Source organism: Ustilago hordei (assembly GCF_900519145.1).
Source record: "Ustilago hordei strain Uho2 genome assembly, contig: UHO2_contig_05, whole genome shotgun sequence".
Lineage (NCBI taxonomy): Eukaryota > Fungi > Basidiomycota > Ustilaginomycetes > Ustilaginales > Ustilaginaceae > Ustilago > Ustilago hordei.
The window spans coordinates 288350-302144 of record NW_024545279.1 but is presented as its reverse complement, the minus strand read 5'-3'; the positions used below and the strand labels follow the sequence as shown (position 1 = coordinate 302144).

Below are 13795 nucleotides of genomic sequence, written 5' to 3'. Positions count from 1 at the left end.
AAGCCGTACATGATAGATTCACTCAACTTAGCCATATTCTCACACACACTCGGCAGACAAATCATCTATATATACGCACTATATTTCATGTATTTACTCATCTAAAATCATTGACTCAGTTACTCTCGAATAGATACTGCCTGATCCCTTAACAGATTAAGAGTCTGAGTGCTCTAAATCGACAAAGGCAAAAAAAGCCGACCGCAACCACGCCGCTCCCGACTAAACGACAGCAACTCGATACCTCAAGAATACCAAAACCAACGAAGACTCCCCGACCTCGACAAACGATAACTAGGAAAGACCGAATCGAACTACTCCCCAAAGCAAAACGAAAGATGAACCCGACCGACTCAAGACCGCCCTCCAGAGGCGAAGAAGACAATGAAAACGAACCGAACCTACCACCTGCCATCGATACCAACCTGCCCCCCCAGATGATTATTGGACCAGAGACACCTTCTCTTTGGAACCCCGAAGATGTTACTAGCCCCGTCCAATTCAACCAAATCACCGAAGAAGAAATTGAAAACATGGATCGAAGGACTATGCGAGGTATGCTCATGGCTATGAGCCGCCAAGTCCACAAACCCAACGAATACAAAAGACCCTCGAAGCGTGATGACTTCTTGGGACTACTCAGATGGTTCTCGACTACCATCGGAGTAGCCCCAAAGCTCAACGTCAAGAACTGGCATGTTTGGAACCCATTATTCCTAGACGCTATTGACACTTGGAGCGAAGCTCTCCGACACCTCCAAGGAAAAGTCAAACCTGGCGACGAGAAATTCGACAGAATCCTTGATGGGCGACTCAAGATGATTCTGATTGGAGTCTGCGAAATCGAAGGACCGAACAACCTGAACTACATCCTGGCTAGACCCAAGGATTCTACACCATGGACTTTCCACGAGCTCTATGAGCAAATCAAAACCAACCTCCTCAAGAACGACGATCTAGACCAAGCCACTATACTTCGAGACGCTGGCCGCCTTCGAATGTACAACAATGATGTTCGGAAACTCATTGAAGACATTCGAAATCACTGGGCCAAAGCCGACACGATGGGACATCCCTTGCCCCAGTTGATGAAAATACAAACATTAATCAACTCAGCTAGATACAATGCATCTTATGCGACATATATCAATACCCTCGAATGCATGGGCAACACCCATGACTTTGATCGAGTTGCTGCTGCACTACTCAAATGCCAGGAACAGATGCAAATGAAGCCAATCCATCGAGTTGCTGCCCCCGGAACGGCATCCAGCAGCATCAGGGTGGTCGAAAGTTCACAGACTGAAGATTACCCTGAAAGCTACTGGAATGGCAAGGCTGGACCCAACGGAGAGGCCCCAAAATGCTACAACTGCTTCGACACCGGACACATCGCCAAGAAATGCCCCAAACCTCGCCGACCCCGTACCTACCCAAATGACCAAACCAGTTCAACCCCTGCCTAGGAAATTTGGTGCACCATCCCTTCAGCTTATCGAGTCTCACTTGAATCGACCAACATCCAAGATTGGATAGTCGACTCAGGTGCAACCGATCACGTCGCCTGCAATAAATCAATGTTCTCTTCCTTCACCCCCTGCCTAGGATACGTGAATACTGCTGGAGACCGCAAGCTTTGAATTAAAGCCAAAGGAGAGATAGAATTAATGTTGGATGGAATTAAAGTAGTTCTTCATGATGTACTTTATGTTCCAGAAGCCAACAGTAATTTAATCTCTGTCCATACGCTGCTGAAAGATGGTGCACGAGTGACCTTCAACCTAACCAAAGCCATTATCACCTGGCCGAACAAATCAAAAACAACTGCCTCGTTTAACCCCAGACGCAAACAATGGGAAATACATAGAAATCAAACCTCTGCTCTTCTCACAAATATTGACGAAATAATCAAAGATCTACCCGAACATTTCGACGCCATAGCACCCCCAAGAAATCCGGACAAAAGGCCGCAAGCAAAATGGCACGAACGACTTGGACACCCTGGGCGAAATAAAAGCTCCATAATTAAGAAATTATATGGAATAAATGCCGAACCCAATCACTCCCTTACATGCCACGACTGCCTAGCTACCAAATCTACCAAAGCGAGAATGGGCAAAGGCGATGGAACCATTTCTAGTCACCCACTAGAACTAGTCCACGTCGACCTCTCGACCCATTTTTCAGAACAAACCGAATTCACCTGCGTGCTGGTAGCAATCGACGATGCTTCCAGTTTCACTTATGTGAAACCCTTACGCAAGAAGTCCGACGCACTCCATGTCCTTCAAGAATGGATCAAATATGCCGAGATTCAAACTGGACGACAATTGAAAACCATACGCTCTGATAATGGAGGAGAATGGTGCTCAAACGTCGCCATGCATTGGCAAAATGAAACTGGCTTCAGGTGGCAGAAATCATCAGTCTATACCAGCAAACAAAATGGCAAGGCCGAAAGAACCATACGCACGATCCGAAACATCATGAGTTCAATGTTGCACACCCACCGACTCCCCCAAACATTCTGGCCATACGCAATCGAAGCTGCAGCATACACGAAGAACTTGCTACCAAATGTCAAAGATCAAATCCCTTATCAGGTCTTCTACAACAAAGATCCCAGAAAACCATTCAGACTACTTAGAACTTTTGGCTGCCTAGCATGGGTAAATATACCCAAGGTAAAAAGGAAGAAACTCGAGGACTCAGCAATCCCAGCTATCTTTGTAGGATATGATGAGGAGCATAAAGGTTGGAAACTTTTATCTCCCAACCACAATCCCAGCGTATTCTGGAGCAACTCAGTAAGATTCCTGGAAGATCAATGCTGGGAAGATAGGACCGACGCAATGCCAATTAAAGAAACGGATGCCATTTTCTATGACAACACTGCCGACATTGAAGATCTCTCATACTCAGAAGAGGATGAATTCGACGAAGAACTCTCCCAACCCCTGGACGACATTTACCACCCCCCTTCAGAAGAGGATCTGATGCTCGAGGGGGACCCTTTTTCACCCAACCTATCACCAGAAGACTCAGAGCCCTCTGAAATATCGACAACACCAACAGGACAAGCCTCAGACGGAACAACAAATTTCGAGCACCGACCCTCTCGTGAAGTTTCACCCATGCCGGACCCAAAGACTCTCTCCAGACAGGTTAGCGAGCAATACTTGGATTCGAATGAAACACTAAGGAAATACCAAAACTATTTCAATCAATTCCATAGTGCATGGGAATCGCGACCCTGGATGCACCCGACCACAATTGCAATACTACTCCGAAAATGCCCAAAGCGTTGGCCAGACGACGAAACCATACGAAACTTCCAAGAAAGTTTGAGGGAACGTGGCCTATTGGTTGACCTACCAAACCCGATATACCAGGCCGAAGCGCAACTGTTATCACCAGTACTCCAACCAACAGTCAAGCAAGCTCTAAGCAGTAAAAACCAAGCCCATTGGAAAGAGGCAATCAAAGCAGAAATGGATGGACTCGAAAGGATGAACATTTGGAAAATAGTGGACAGACCTCCGAACACAAATCTAGTCGACTCTAAACTAGTTTTGACCATAAAGACTGACGCAAACATGATACCAATCAAGTATAAAGCACGATTCTGTGCCAGAGGATTTTCCCAAAGACCTGGCGTAGACTACGATGAAATATTTGCTCCAGTCGTCCCACAAGATGCTATCCGCACAATCCTCACTATCGCAGCCCGGGAGGATTGGGAATTAGATTCCATCGACGTCACCCAAGCATATCTCAACGCTGATCTGCACCACGAAGTCTTTCTCAAACCTCCCGAAGGAGCCGACATCCCAAAAGGCAAAGTTTATAAATTGATCAAAGGACTATATGGACTGAAACAATCTGGCCGAGAGTGGAATTTAGAATTAGATGCCCACCTCCGATCCATGGGTTTCCTTAGTCTCCCTTGCGCACCATGTGTTTATCTCAGGGGGACTGGCGAAACAAAAGTGATCATCGCTGTTTACGTCGACGACATGCTCATCACGGGGCCAAAACGGAGCCTAATTGATACTATCAAAAGGTCAATTACCGACAAATGGAAAATAACGGACAACGGACCAGCCAAGGAATTCCTCAAAATTAAAATTACTCGCAACCGCCAATTGCGAATAATTAGCCTTGATCAGTGAGCATATATTAAAGGAATTATCGAAGAATGGCTACCAGGTGGAGAAAAATCACGAAGCCCAATGGACATATCTCCACCTATCATGCCACCCAACTACACACCCCCAGCAGATGTCAAACAACAGTACCCGTCATTAGTTGGCAAACTAATGTGGGTCTCAAATACTGTCAGACCAGATATTTGCTTTGCAGTGAATACCCTTGCTCGACATATATCTAGGCCCTCCCCCGAAGCGATGCAAGCAGCCCTCAAGATTGTCAAGTATCTAAATCAAACTAAAGACGAGATTCTTACCCTGGGAAATGATAAAGCCAACACCCCCCCAATCGTAACATACACAGATGCAAACTGGGCCTCCGACCCAAATACCGACCGACGCAGCACCTCCAGATCCGTCACCCTAATATTCGGAAGCTTGGTAGGATGGAAATCTCATGTTCAAAAATGTGTATCCCTATCAGCTGTCGAAGCCGAATTTGTAGCAGCATCCGAAGCCTCTCGAGAGGCACTTTTCTATAGATATCTCCTACGAGGCCTGGGTATAGGAGATTTCGTACCCAAGATCCTAACAGACAACACTGGGTGTATACAAGTAGGACGAGACCCAGTTAATCATGCCAAACTTAAGCATATCGACACTAGATACCATTTCCTTCGTTTCTCAGTCCAAGAGAAGGAAGTAGATATCGGATATGTCAAAACCCTTGATAATGTTGCAGACTTCTTGACTAAGCCAGTAAGCCGACACCTAATGACTACTGCACGTCAGCGATTAGGCTTCACTTGCCAAAGCCCCGCTTGTTCAGATGGCGAGGGGGACAGTTAAAATTCGACGCGTGCGTCTCATTTCGCCAACTGATTTCTAGACCCGCGTATCTTTCTCATTCTCACGAGTCCCCTTTGATTCTCATTTCTCTCAAATACCTTTGTTCCTCCGTTTCACCAAAACTCGACAACGTACTCCATTTATGGTTACAACATTCTCATGCAACCGCATCCCCTTTGTACTCGACGATTCTCTCTTGTCCTGAAAGGACATCCCCTTCAAGCCGTACATGATAGATTCACTCAACTTAGCCATATTCTCACACACACTCGGCAGACAAATCATCTATATATACGCACTATATTTCATGTATTTACTCATCTAAAATCATTGACTCAGTTACTCTCGAATAGATACTGCCTGATCCCTTAACATTTTGCGACCCTTATTTTTGACCTTCTTTTGTAACAGCTCGGTCATGTGTCTGACACAAAACTCTGAAAAACACAGAAAGACCAACACCGACACCAGCACGTCGCGACACGTGACAGTCCTTCGCTGTGATTTCGATCCGGATGGTATTTGTTAGAGCGTTGGAGGTCAAACACTCCATTCCAAAGTCAAAAGTGCGCTGTAAGATCAGCGCGAACGGTTATGCGGCTCAAAGCATGAACGTTTCAACGTCGAGCATGCTCATTGAAAGCAGATGTCGTCAGAACTGTGCTCAATCGAAGGATTGTCAGGCCTACGCAGCACAACAGAATGCTATCCACAACACTGATTAGTGACTCAACAGAGGCTCTGACTCTATCGCACGCTGCTTTGCGAGCCTTGCCAGGCAGCTGTGTTCGCTCGTCTGACCTGTAACAGGACATTCGGGAGCTGTATGTTCGGCCGAAAGAAGCGTCGCCGCTCCCTCCTGATTGCTCCCAAGGGGCTATACCGTCCCTATCAGCTGGCAAGGACAACCTGGGGCTACGAAAGTATCTCAGCAAGCGCCAGTTAGCCCCGGTGATTCCCACGGGTGAACGTCGCATGAGCATAGCAAAGATTGAGCCGAAGTCATTGCTGTGCAAGACGAACGAATAACACCCGGCAAAGACACAGTCGGGCGTGATGCTGCATCGTACATCCAGCAAAGTGCTAAGGTTTATTGTATGTGATGTATTGAAGACCGAGGCACTCGCCACCTCGCTTAGAGCGCTCTGCAGGCATGAAAACAATTCACGGACAATGACATGCCATGCTTCCCGCGACCGTAAATGGCTTCATTCTCAGACTTGAGCAAGCCCCTATCAGAGGCGAGGTCTCGCGGTGACTGTTGACGACAGCTCCTTCTGAGAATTGCCGAGGTTCGAAGGCTTTGTGTGTCGTCTAACAATGTGTGTTCGTGACAAACAATGGCGTTAGCGAGAGCAAATTTTTGGCGACAGACTATGTCGACCACACGATCTTGCTGTACCCCATCGGAGGGTTCATGTGACAATAAACGTTATCAACTTGCGGCAGCTGGTCTCAACACGGGTGTCTCGCATCCTTGTGCTACGCGGTCGATGATATCTTGCAAGGGCAGCTTACACCTTGGCGGAGGCGAATGGACGACAAAAGGGACTGATTACATGTACGAGTGCCTGGCAGCAAAGTATGTCACCTAGACGCTTGGACAGGTGCGCATGAGCGCGAAGGCTTGTATCAAGGGGGGCAAGCGGGAAAAGAAGTTGCCAATCATCGACGGATTGTCGACCCGACCAGCAATTGTCTCAAGTCCATACAGCATAGCAAGTAGATGTGTTGCACTGTGAGATTTTGTTCAGATAGTTGCTGCACAGCCGAGTCTTGAGGCAAAATCGCGTCTTAAAACTCAAGAGATGATCTCACGGCAGGGCTTGCAAATGCATTTGTCTAGCTCGCAAAGGCAAGAAGCAACAGCGGAAGAGCCGACATGCGCAGATAGACAGGATTTGCTAGGGCTGGAGGGCCAGCATCACCGACTCGAATTCGAGAAAAATGGACTGCCAGCGGACATACTGTAGTGACAGCCGGGCATCGCAAGCGAGAGCCGAGGTTGAAAGCACAGCAAGAGAATGGATGGATGGCAATCAAATGATCAAATGGCGGCTTACTGGTGGATCCATGCACCTTGATTTCCCAAGCGATGAGTTTGTAACTCTATATTTCGAGCATCGTTGGCGGCGGTTACTTTACCCAGATCAATGCACGCTTTCCAGAAATACTAGCCACTCACCCTTGGGAAACCCGAAAGAGTACCAGGTAAGAAAAAAGAAAGAAGGAAAAGGAAAAGGAAAAGGGGCAAACTGAAGACAAAATGAACCAAAATGAACCAAAATGAACCAAAATGACTCAAAATGAACCAAAATGAACCAAAATGAACCAAAATGAACCCTAAACTGGAATCGAACTGGGCGGATACCTCATCTTTGTGCGTCGTTTACCTGCTGAGACCAACACTTTGAGCAGACGCATGGTCGACTCTTCACGCGTCACACCGTCGGATTGGTTCGGGCAAGCGCTTATACTCTGTAGTTATCTACGATCGATCGTGGGCGTTGTTGAGTACCAGATATGGGCAGAAACTTGACGGAATATGGTCCCTGTCGAGCGTAGTCCACGGGTCCGACGCTCCTCACTACCATCAAACCCGGACACGAGTCAAGAATCTGGTACGATTCGCTTCTTAGACGAACGCGAGCGCATTCACATGGGTCGCCGGGACCGTTTCATCGGTGATCTTGGACGGGTACAACGATTCCGCTGCACAAGTCGTATAGAATATATATATGATTTCAAATGCCGATTGCCGCAACTGGGCGAGTGGCTTTGCTTATCATGACGCTGTCTCTACGCTCTCTGATCTTCACCCTCATTCTGCACCAGTCTTCGGATCTGCTCCCACGACAAGACGTCGAAAGGTCGCTATTTGCATCTGCACCTTTGTAAATGTCAAGATGGACACATTTGAGCTCAATCTGGTCTCAGGGCGGGGGCATATTTGACCTGTTCACATGCTCCAACTCCGACGGAATACAGGGGTCAGCTTTTCTCTCCTCGAGCTCATACAACGCTGTGACGATTTTTTGTTTTTTTTGTTTTTTTTGTTTTTTTTGTTTTTTTGTTTTTTTTGTTTTTTTGTTTTTGTTTTTTTTTTTTTTGTTTTTGTTAGCGCACTTCGATCTTCGAACGCATCTCGTAATGCTTGCGCTTAGCTGAACAAGTCGTTTGCGCACTGGCGTGGCGTCAGCTGTATGGTGCGAAACGATGCGCAACGAGGTGGGCGTCTGTGAACACATTCGCATGGTGATCTGCTTGTCTCGCTTGGCTAAGCGATGTTAGGCAAATGCTCTCTCCGTTGTACGCCTCTTCTTACTCAACTACTTTTTCCTGCTGTTACCGTGAGGGCCGTACTGTAGTACGGAAGGTAGGAAAAGCTTTCGTTGGCGGGCGAGATCTCGTTTGACAGCTGGCCGACGGGCGGCCGCGGTGCGATCTTGAGGCGCGTTTCATTTCATGTCGCCTTCTGCTGTTCAAAATTTTCGCTCCCTACGTAGTGAGGCCACACACAAGACATGCACGACCATGCAATCCTTTTGTTTTCCGCTACTCGGGACTCGCATGCTATGGCCCTGATACATTGCAGCGCTGTATTGCACCGACTCGCTCGAGCGGACGAGGTTGCTTCCGTTGCACGCCGCTTCTTGAAGCGCTTGTCACCGCAGCAAAGTGTAAGCAGCCTGCAACCTGTGGGCGACTATGCCCCAGTCGATCCAAGGGTGCACGCCTGTGCACGCTCTGCTATCCTCACTTCAATTCCTCTACCACCATTCCCACTGCTGCCCAGAAACCTTGCAAGTCTTCGTCTGAATCATGTCCGGTACAACATAGAATCGATAGCCGGAGATTGGGCTCCAAACCGGCCCGGTATTGGCTGCCTTACTGCCCTCAATTCGTCTCATGATCTACTTGACTTCTCAACGCTACGAATGTGAGATCTTGCAACCGTGTTTCGACCCACCAAATCGTTCACTTGTAAGGATAAGCAAAGCACAATACCAGCCCGATGAAGTCTCTGCCGATCTGCTTTCTTGTCTCTTCATGCCATCCTGTTCACTCTTCTAACCCGACGGAACAGTCGAGGTCACCAACCAAGTCGAGTGCACTCTTCGAGAAAGAGTCAGAGCTGTTCATCTTCCTTTTGTGACATTGCAAGGGATTCAGGCTTCTTAACAACCGAAGAAATCCGGGGTAACATTTCTGAAATTGAACGGTTGGTCGTTTCCGCGAAGCCCGCGAAACGGGCGAAGCGGAGAAGTAGAGAAGTAGAGGGAGGACCATTCAGCACCCAGGTTCACCCTTATGGCGAAGCCAAAGATGCTTGGTCCAAGAGAAGGTCCCGAGGGAAATCTGGGTGAATTGGTGGCGACCCAATTCAGGCTTGCGAGCCACATGGGACGAGGCTTTTAATGAGATGGCGCACGCGGTCCAGATCGTCTGTGCGTAGGCTTGTACCATCTGAAGAGTGCTCGATGGTGTCTGCCGATCTTACTTTGACCACCCTATGCTCGACAAGGCAACTCCGTTCTGAAGGCGCGGGTCGCCTCGATTTCGAACGAGGCTGAAAAACTTGCTCATTGACCGATTCAGCAAAAAAGTGGCGCTGCACCACTGCTCCGCAGTATTCCGATTTGCCAGATGTTTAGGATTAGTGGCTTGTGAATAGGCTGGCGACCCATAGCAAAGCTAGGGTTAAAAAAGAGGGGGAAAAGACGCGCTTTCCGTTGGCTTTTCTCTCAAGATCGATCTGTCATCGAGAAAAGAATGGGGGCCAAGGAAGTCTTTTCCAACAGATTTGAGCAACTTTCCTGTCGCGGCCCGACATTGGCACGTAGAGTCAGTCTTTTTGATTCTCGTGGCAAGCAAGCTCTGCTCGCCTTGCGGGATATGCCTGTTGCTTGGCGTGATGGTGCTCATTTTGTTTTGTTTTGCTGAGCTCGAGTTGCGATAGGATTGGATGTGACCGATTGCCCTTTCCATTTCCTGTCATCCTCGTGAATCGAAGAGACAAGTGTTCAGACGACAAATGCATTATGCCTCATTGAGGAGTGGCGCTCTACACTTTTCACATTATCGATCCTTTAGAACTCATCTCAATTCTTCCCGCCTGATCATCTTGGCGAGCCGCTGGGCACCCAATCTCAGTGCTCAATTTTGCTTGCATTCGAGCCGTCTCACGTGGAGTTCCGAGCAGGATCCAAAGAGGGATTGAGCTGCCCGATGTGATTGGCACTTCAGACAGCAATACTCTAGCTCGATGTCAACCAAAACTTCTTTTTTTTTGATCTGCAGCCTTGTTGCCAGCAGTGTCATCTCTGGACTTTCATCACTGCATTGCATTGCACTGCTTTGTCGCTGAACAAGACTGCGCATCAACGTCCGTAAGCAGACTCATCACAACTCGATTTCAAGTGCGATTGCAGTGCGATCATGAGCGGTCTGCACTAGTATACAGCTGCTACTTGAAATTCACGGCCGACTCACGAGTCACAGTTGCCGAATCCCGTTTTCGTTTCTCGATTTCAGCGGTTCTTGAAATGACAGAGAGGTCCTTGACGCAGTCTGGGCGTGCAGGAACGTCGCTTTCCAACACTCTCCTTTGGCATTTTGAAACGTGAGAGATGCCGTTCAATTTATCCCCTTCATGCAGACGATTGTACTACAGGCAGCTGAACACTCTCTGGGTATCGCAGCGCCTCACCAGTTCAGAGTGGCGTCGTCTCTGGCTCAGGATCTTCATTGTCTCTCTGAAATCGCACTTTGGTCAAGCGAAAAAGATCTCCTCTCTCTGTTCTGGCCCGCGAATCCCGTTGCCTTGCCTGGCTTTGCAACCCTGTATCATTGCCTCATGCATTTTCGAGTTTTTAAAAAAGCGAAAAATTTGATACCCCCTATTATCCATATTTCTTGCCTTTTTGAGGTCTTTCTGTCTCTGTGTGGCCAAGCCTTTTCTCGGTTTTTGGAGCACGAAACTTTGCTCGTTCGCCAGACAGCAATGTAGTAGCTCCGGTCTGCATACCGATTCGTTTGAGCTTACCTGTTGCATCTGGATCCTTCATGACCCAGTCTTGATTGCATGCTTGACTTGCTTCTCGCTTCTCACTGCCTTAGCAACAATGTGGCTTTGGCACTTCCTGGTGCCTGCCGCCCGGTGTTTCCTTCATCCTTTACGATTGATGAACAGCCTTTTCCTTTCTGGAGGCTCTCATCTCTCTGATGCCTGGACATGGGCCCGCGACGGTTCCTAACCGCTATCAGTTTTGTGCCCTGTACCTGGCCCATTGTAGCCAGTCGAGTGGCGCATGAGCTCACTGCTGCACCGTGAAGGTCTGCTCCAATCACTTCCTTGTCCTGTCAGACTGTGCTTGCTTCTGCCCGGCCGGCCCTTCTTTGGATGATCGTGTCAAGGCAAGCTTGTCCCCTCTGTTCTTGTGCCACACACACGGCAGTACCAAAACGCTGTCGCCGCACCCAGTTCGCTTCCATCAGGGCTCGTACACTTCTCACATCCTCTCCTGTCAAACCTGCTTCGTTCGCTAGCTGACACTGAAACACCTTGACTCAATTTCTCGGTCCGCCCCAAGCACCTCGGACATCCCTCCGCCCTACTTCGCTCTAGCAACACCATGAGACTACGTTTCACTTATAAGACTCTCCCTCGGATCGCTCGGTGATGGTCCGCATTCCCAATCCTCATCCCCATCGTCTAGCTTCCCACTCCCTTCCCTGCTCAATCCTTCTTGCACTACTCCCACCATATCTGTTGGATCCACTATCACAGTTGCCTCCCTGCTGGCAACTTGCTTTGCACTCTTTGATTCGTCCCCAATCGTCCTTTGTCGTTCGCATTGCAACTTCCACCTTCCCAACCTCGTGTTCCAATTCTGCACCACTCGGATCAGCCGCTTTCCTATGCCAGCGTCCAACCCTAGCCACTCCACCCTTCTCTAATTGAGCATCTTCCCACACAACACTAACAACTTCATTATCATGTTGACACCTATCAACACCAACACTTCCTCCCCGGTCCGTCCCGGCATTGAGAGCCCCACCCACAAGCTCTGCCGCTCGGCTGAGAGCAAAAAGCTCGATGTCGAGCTTGCTTCCAAGGTCAAGTCCTTGAAGGGCGGTGCCAAGGCAAGGAAAGAGTCCAAGGGCCCTATTCTTAAAAGAAAGATGGCTTGTGCTACTTGCCGTCGCCGCAAGGTAAGTTTCAGTCTCGAACAACGTTTTTTCTTTTTTAACAAAAAGACGAGAGCCTGAATTCTAACGCGCCTTCTCCTCACTTTCTGATTTTTCTGTCGCCATCCGTCATCATCAGCTTCGTTGTGATGCTGCTCGCCCTCGTTGCTCCACTTGCGCACGATCGCAGGCATCAGCCGAGGCTGCTGGTCACCCTTCGGCTGTGCCCCCTGGTCCTTGTAGTTACGACTGTGACCAGCACGACGAGCCTACCCGCAACCGCTTCGTTGCCAACGGTTCGTTCCACTCGCTTACCTTCCACAGTCACCCTCGATTGCCATTGGCTCCTGGTTTCGGCATGCCTGGCGCCTACGAAGCCATCACTGGTGCTCCCATGGTCGACAGCCTCAACTTCTTGCCGCCTACCAGCCCTCACGGTGTCTGGGCTTATGGTGACTTCCCTATGACTCCTTCGCGCATCTCGGGTCCTGGTTGCAACTCGTCTTCGTGTCACACCGTCCCTATGATGACAACACCGACGCGCCCAACACTGTTGACATCGACTCCAATGCGAAGGATTATTAGTCCAAGCCTTGCGATCAACTCGACCCCCATCAAGGACCACGATGTCTTCTACTCACCACCAGCACATGAGCAGTGGACACCTTCTTCAGCGATGAGCACCGAGTCGATCTACTACAGCCCCATGGTCGCTTCCTTGTCCGAAGGACTTGCTTCCGCCTCTGGTCTCTCGTCGGCCGCTTCGACGCCGTCGCTGGCTTCGACACGCGCCATCCGCTCGCCATTCCCCATGAGTCAGGATCTTGGCACACCATTCAGCATGCCTCCCACCACACCGATTTCGGACTCGTTCGACATCAACTACCTTGGTCCTCCCATGGTACCGCGTTCCACTCTCTCGCCACATGAGCAGCAGATGAAGTGCACCAACTTCTTGCAGTCTCTCGAGCCCATGCCATACAACCTGATCGACTTCACCGGTGCCGGTGCCATGCACCCCGATGCCTTCCCCATGGTCGCGCCACCAATGATGGCAGCCGACTCGGTTGAGATCATGGCAGGCAACGACCTTGGTCTGATCAACGTCCCGCCCATGGATGGCAAGCTTCAAGATCCCTTTGCAAGCATGTCGGGATACGAGATGCCTGATGCCACACTGCTCGGCCACGATATGTCAAGCATGGCATCCATGACGCTCACCTCGGCCATGCCCAGCGACATCTTTGGCAGCGCGACCGCCACGCCTGTTGCCCCAGAGTGGGTCGCCTGATTCTCTCCTCTACTCACTCACATCTCTCTCGCTCCGCAACGTTACGAACTCGCATTGCCGTCGTCATCTTTACAGTCACCGTTCTTGTCCCTCTCTCTTCATATTGTTGTGTAGCATCTCTCCAGCTCTCCTTTCTCGGTTGGCTGGCCGGCCTTGATAGCGAGCCTTTGGCACACTACTCCCTCTGCACCCACTCACAGTCTCTACCCTTCATCTCGCTTGGCCCCCCTCTCAGAAGGAAGCCTTCTCACTCTCGTTTACTCTTCCTTCCCTTGTTGTCACGACCATCTGTATTCTATTGGCGGACCCTTTGGGC

At 49.4% G+C, this 13795-nt stretch overlaps 1 protein-coding gene across 1 annotated transcript; it reads left to right on the top strand.

Annotated features, from left to right (window-relative positions):
* Window positions 1-11996: 11996 nt before the first annotated feature.
* UHO2_03091 (uncharacterized protein) lies at window positions 11997-13479 on the top strand (the record flags this gene model as incomplete). The annotated part of the gene is made up of 2 exons (XM_041558007.1): window positions 11997-12212; window positions 12328-13479. The coding sequence occupies 2 exons, from the start codon at window positions 11997-11999 to the stop codon at window positions 13477-13479; spliced, it is 1368 nt and encodes a 455-aa protein (XP_041413941.1).
* Between the last annotated feature and the right edge of the window lie 316 nt (window positions 13480-13795).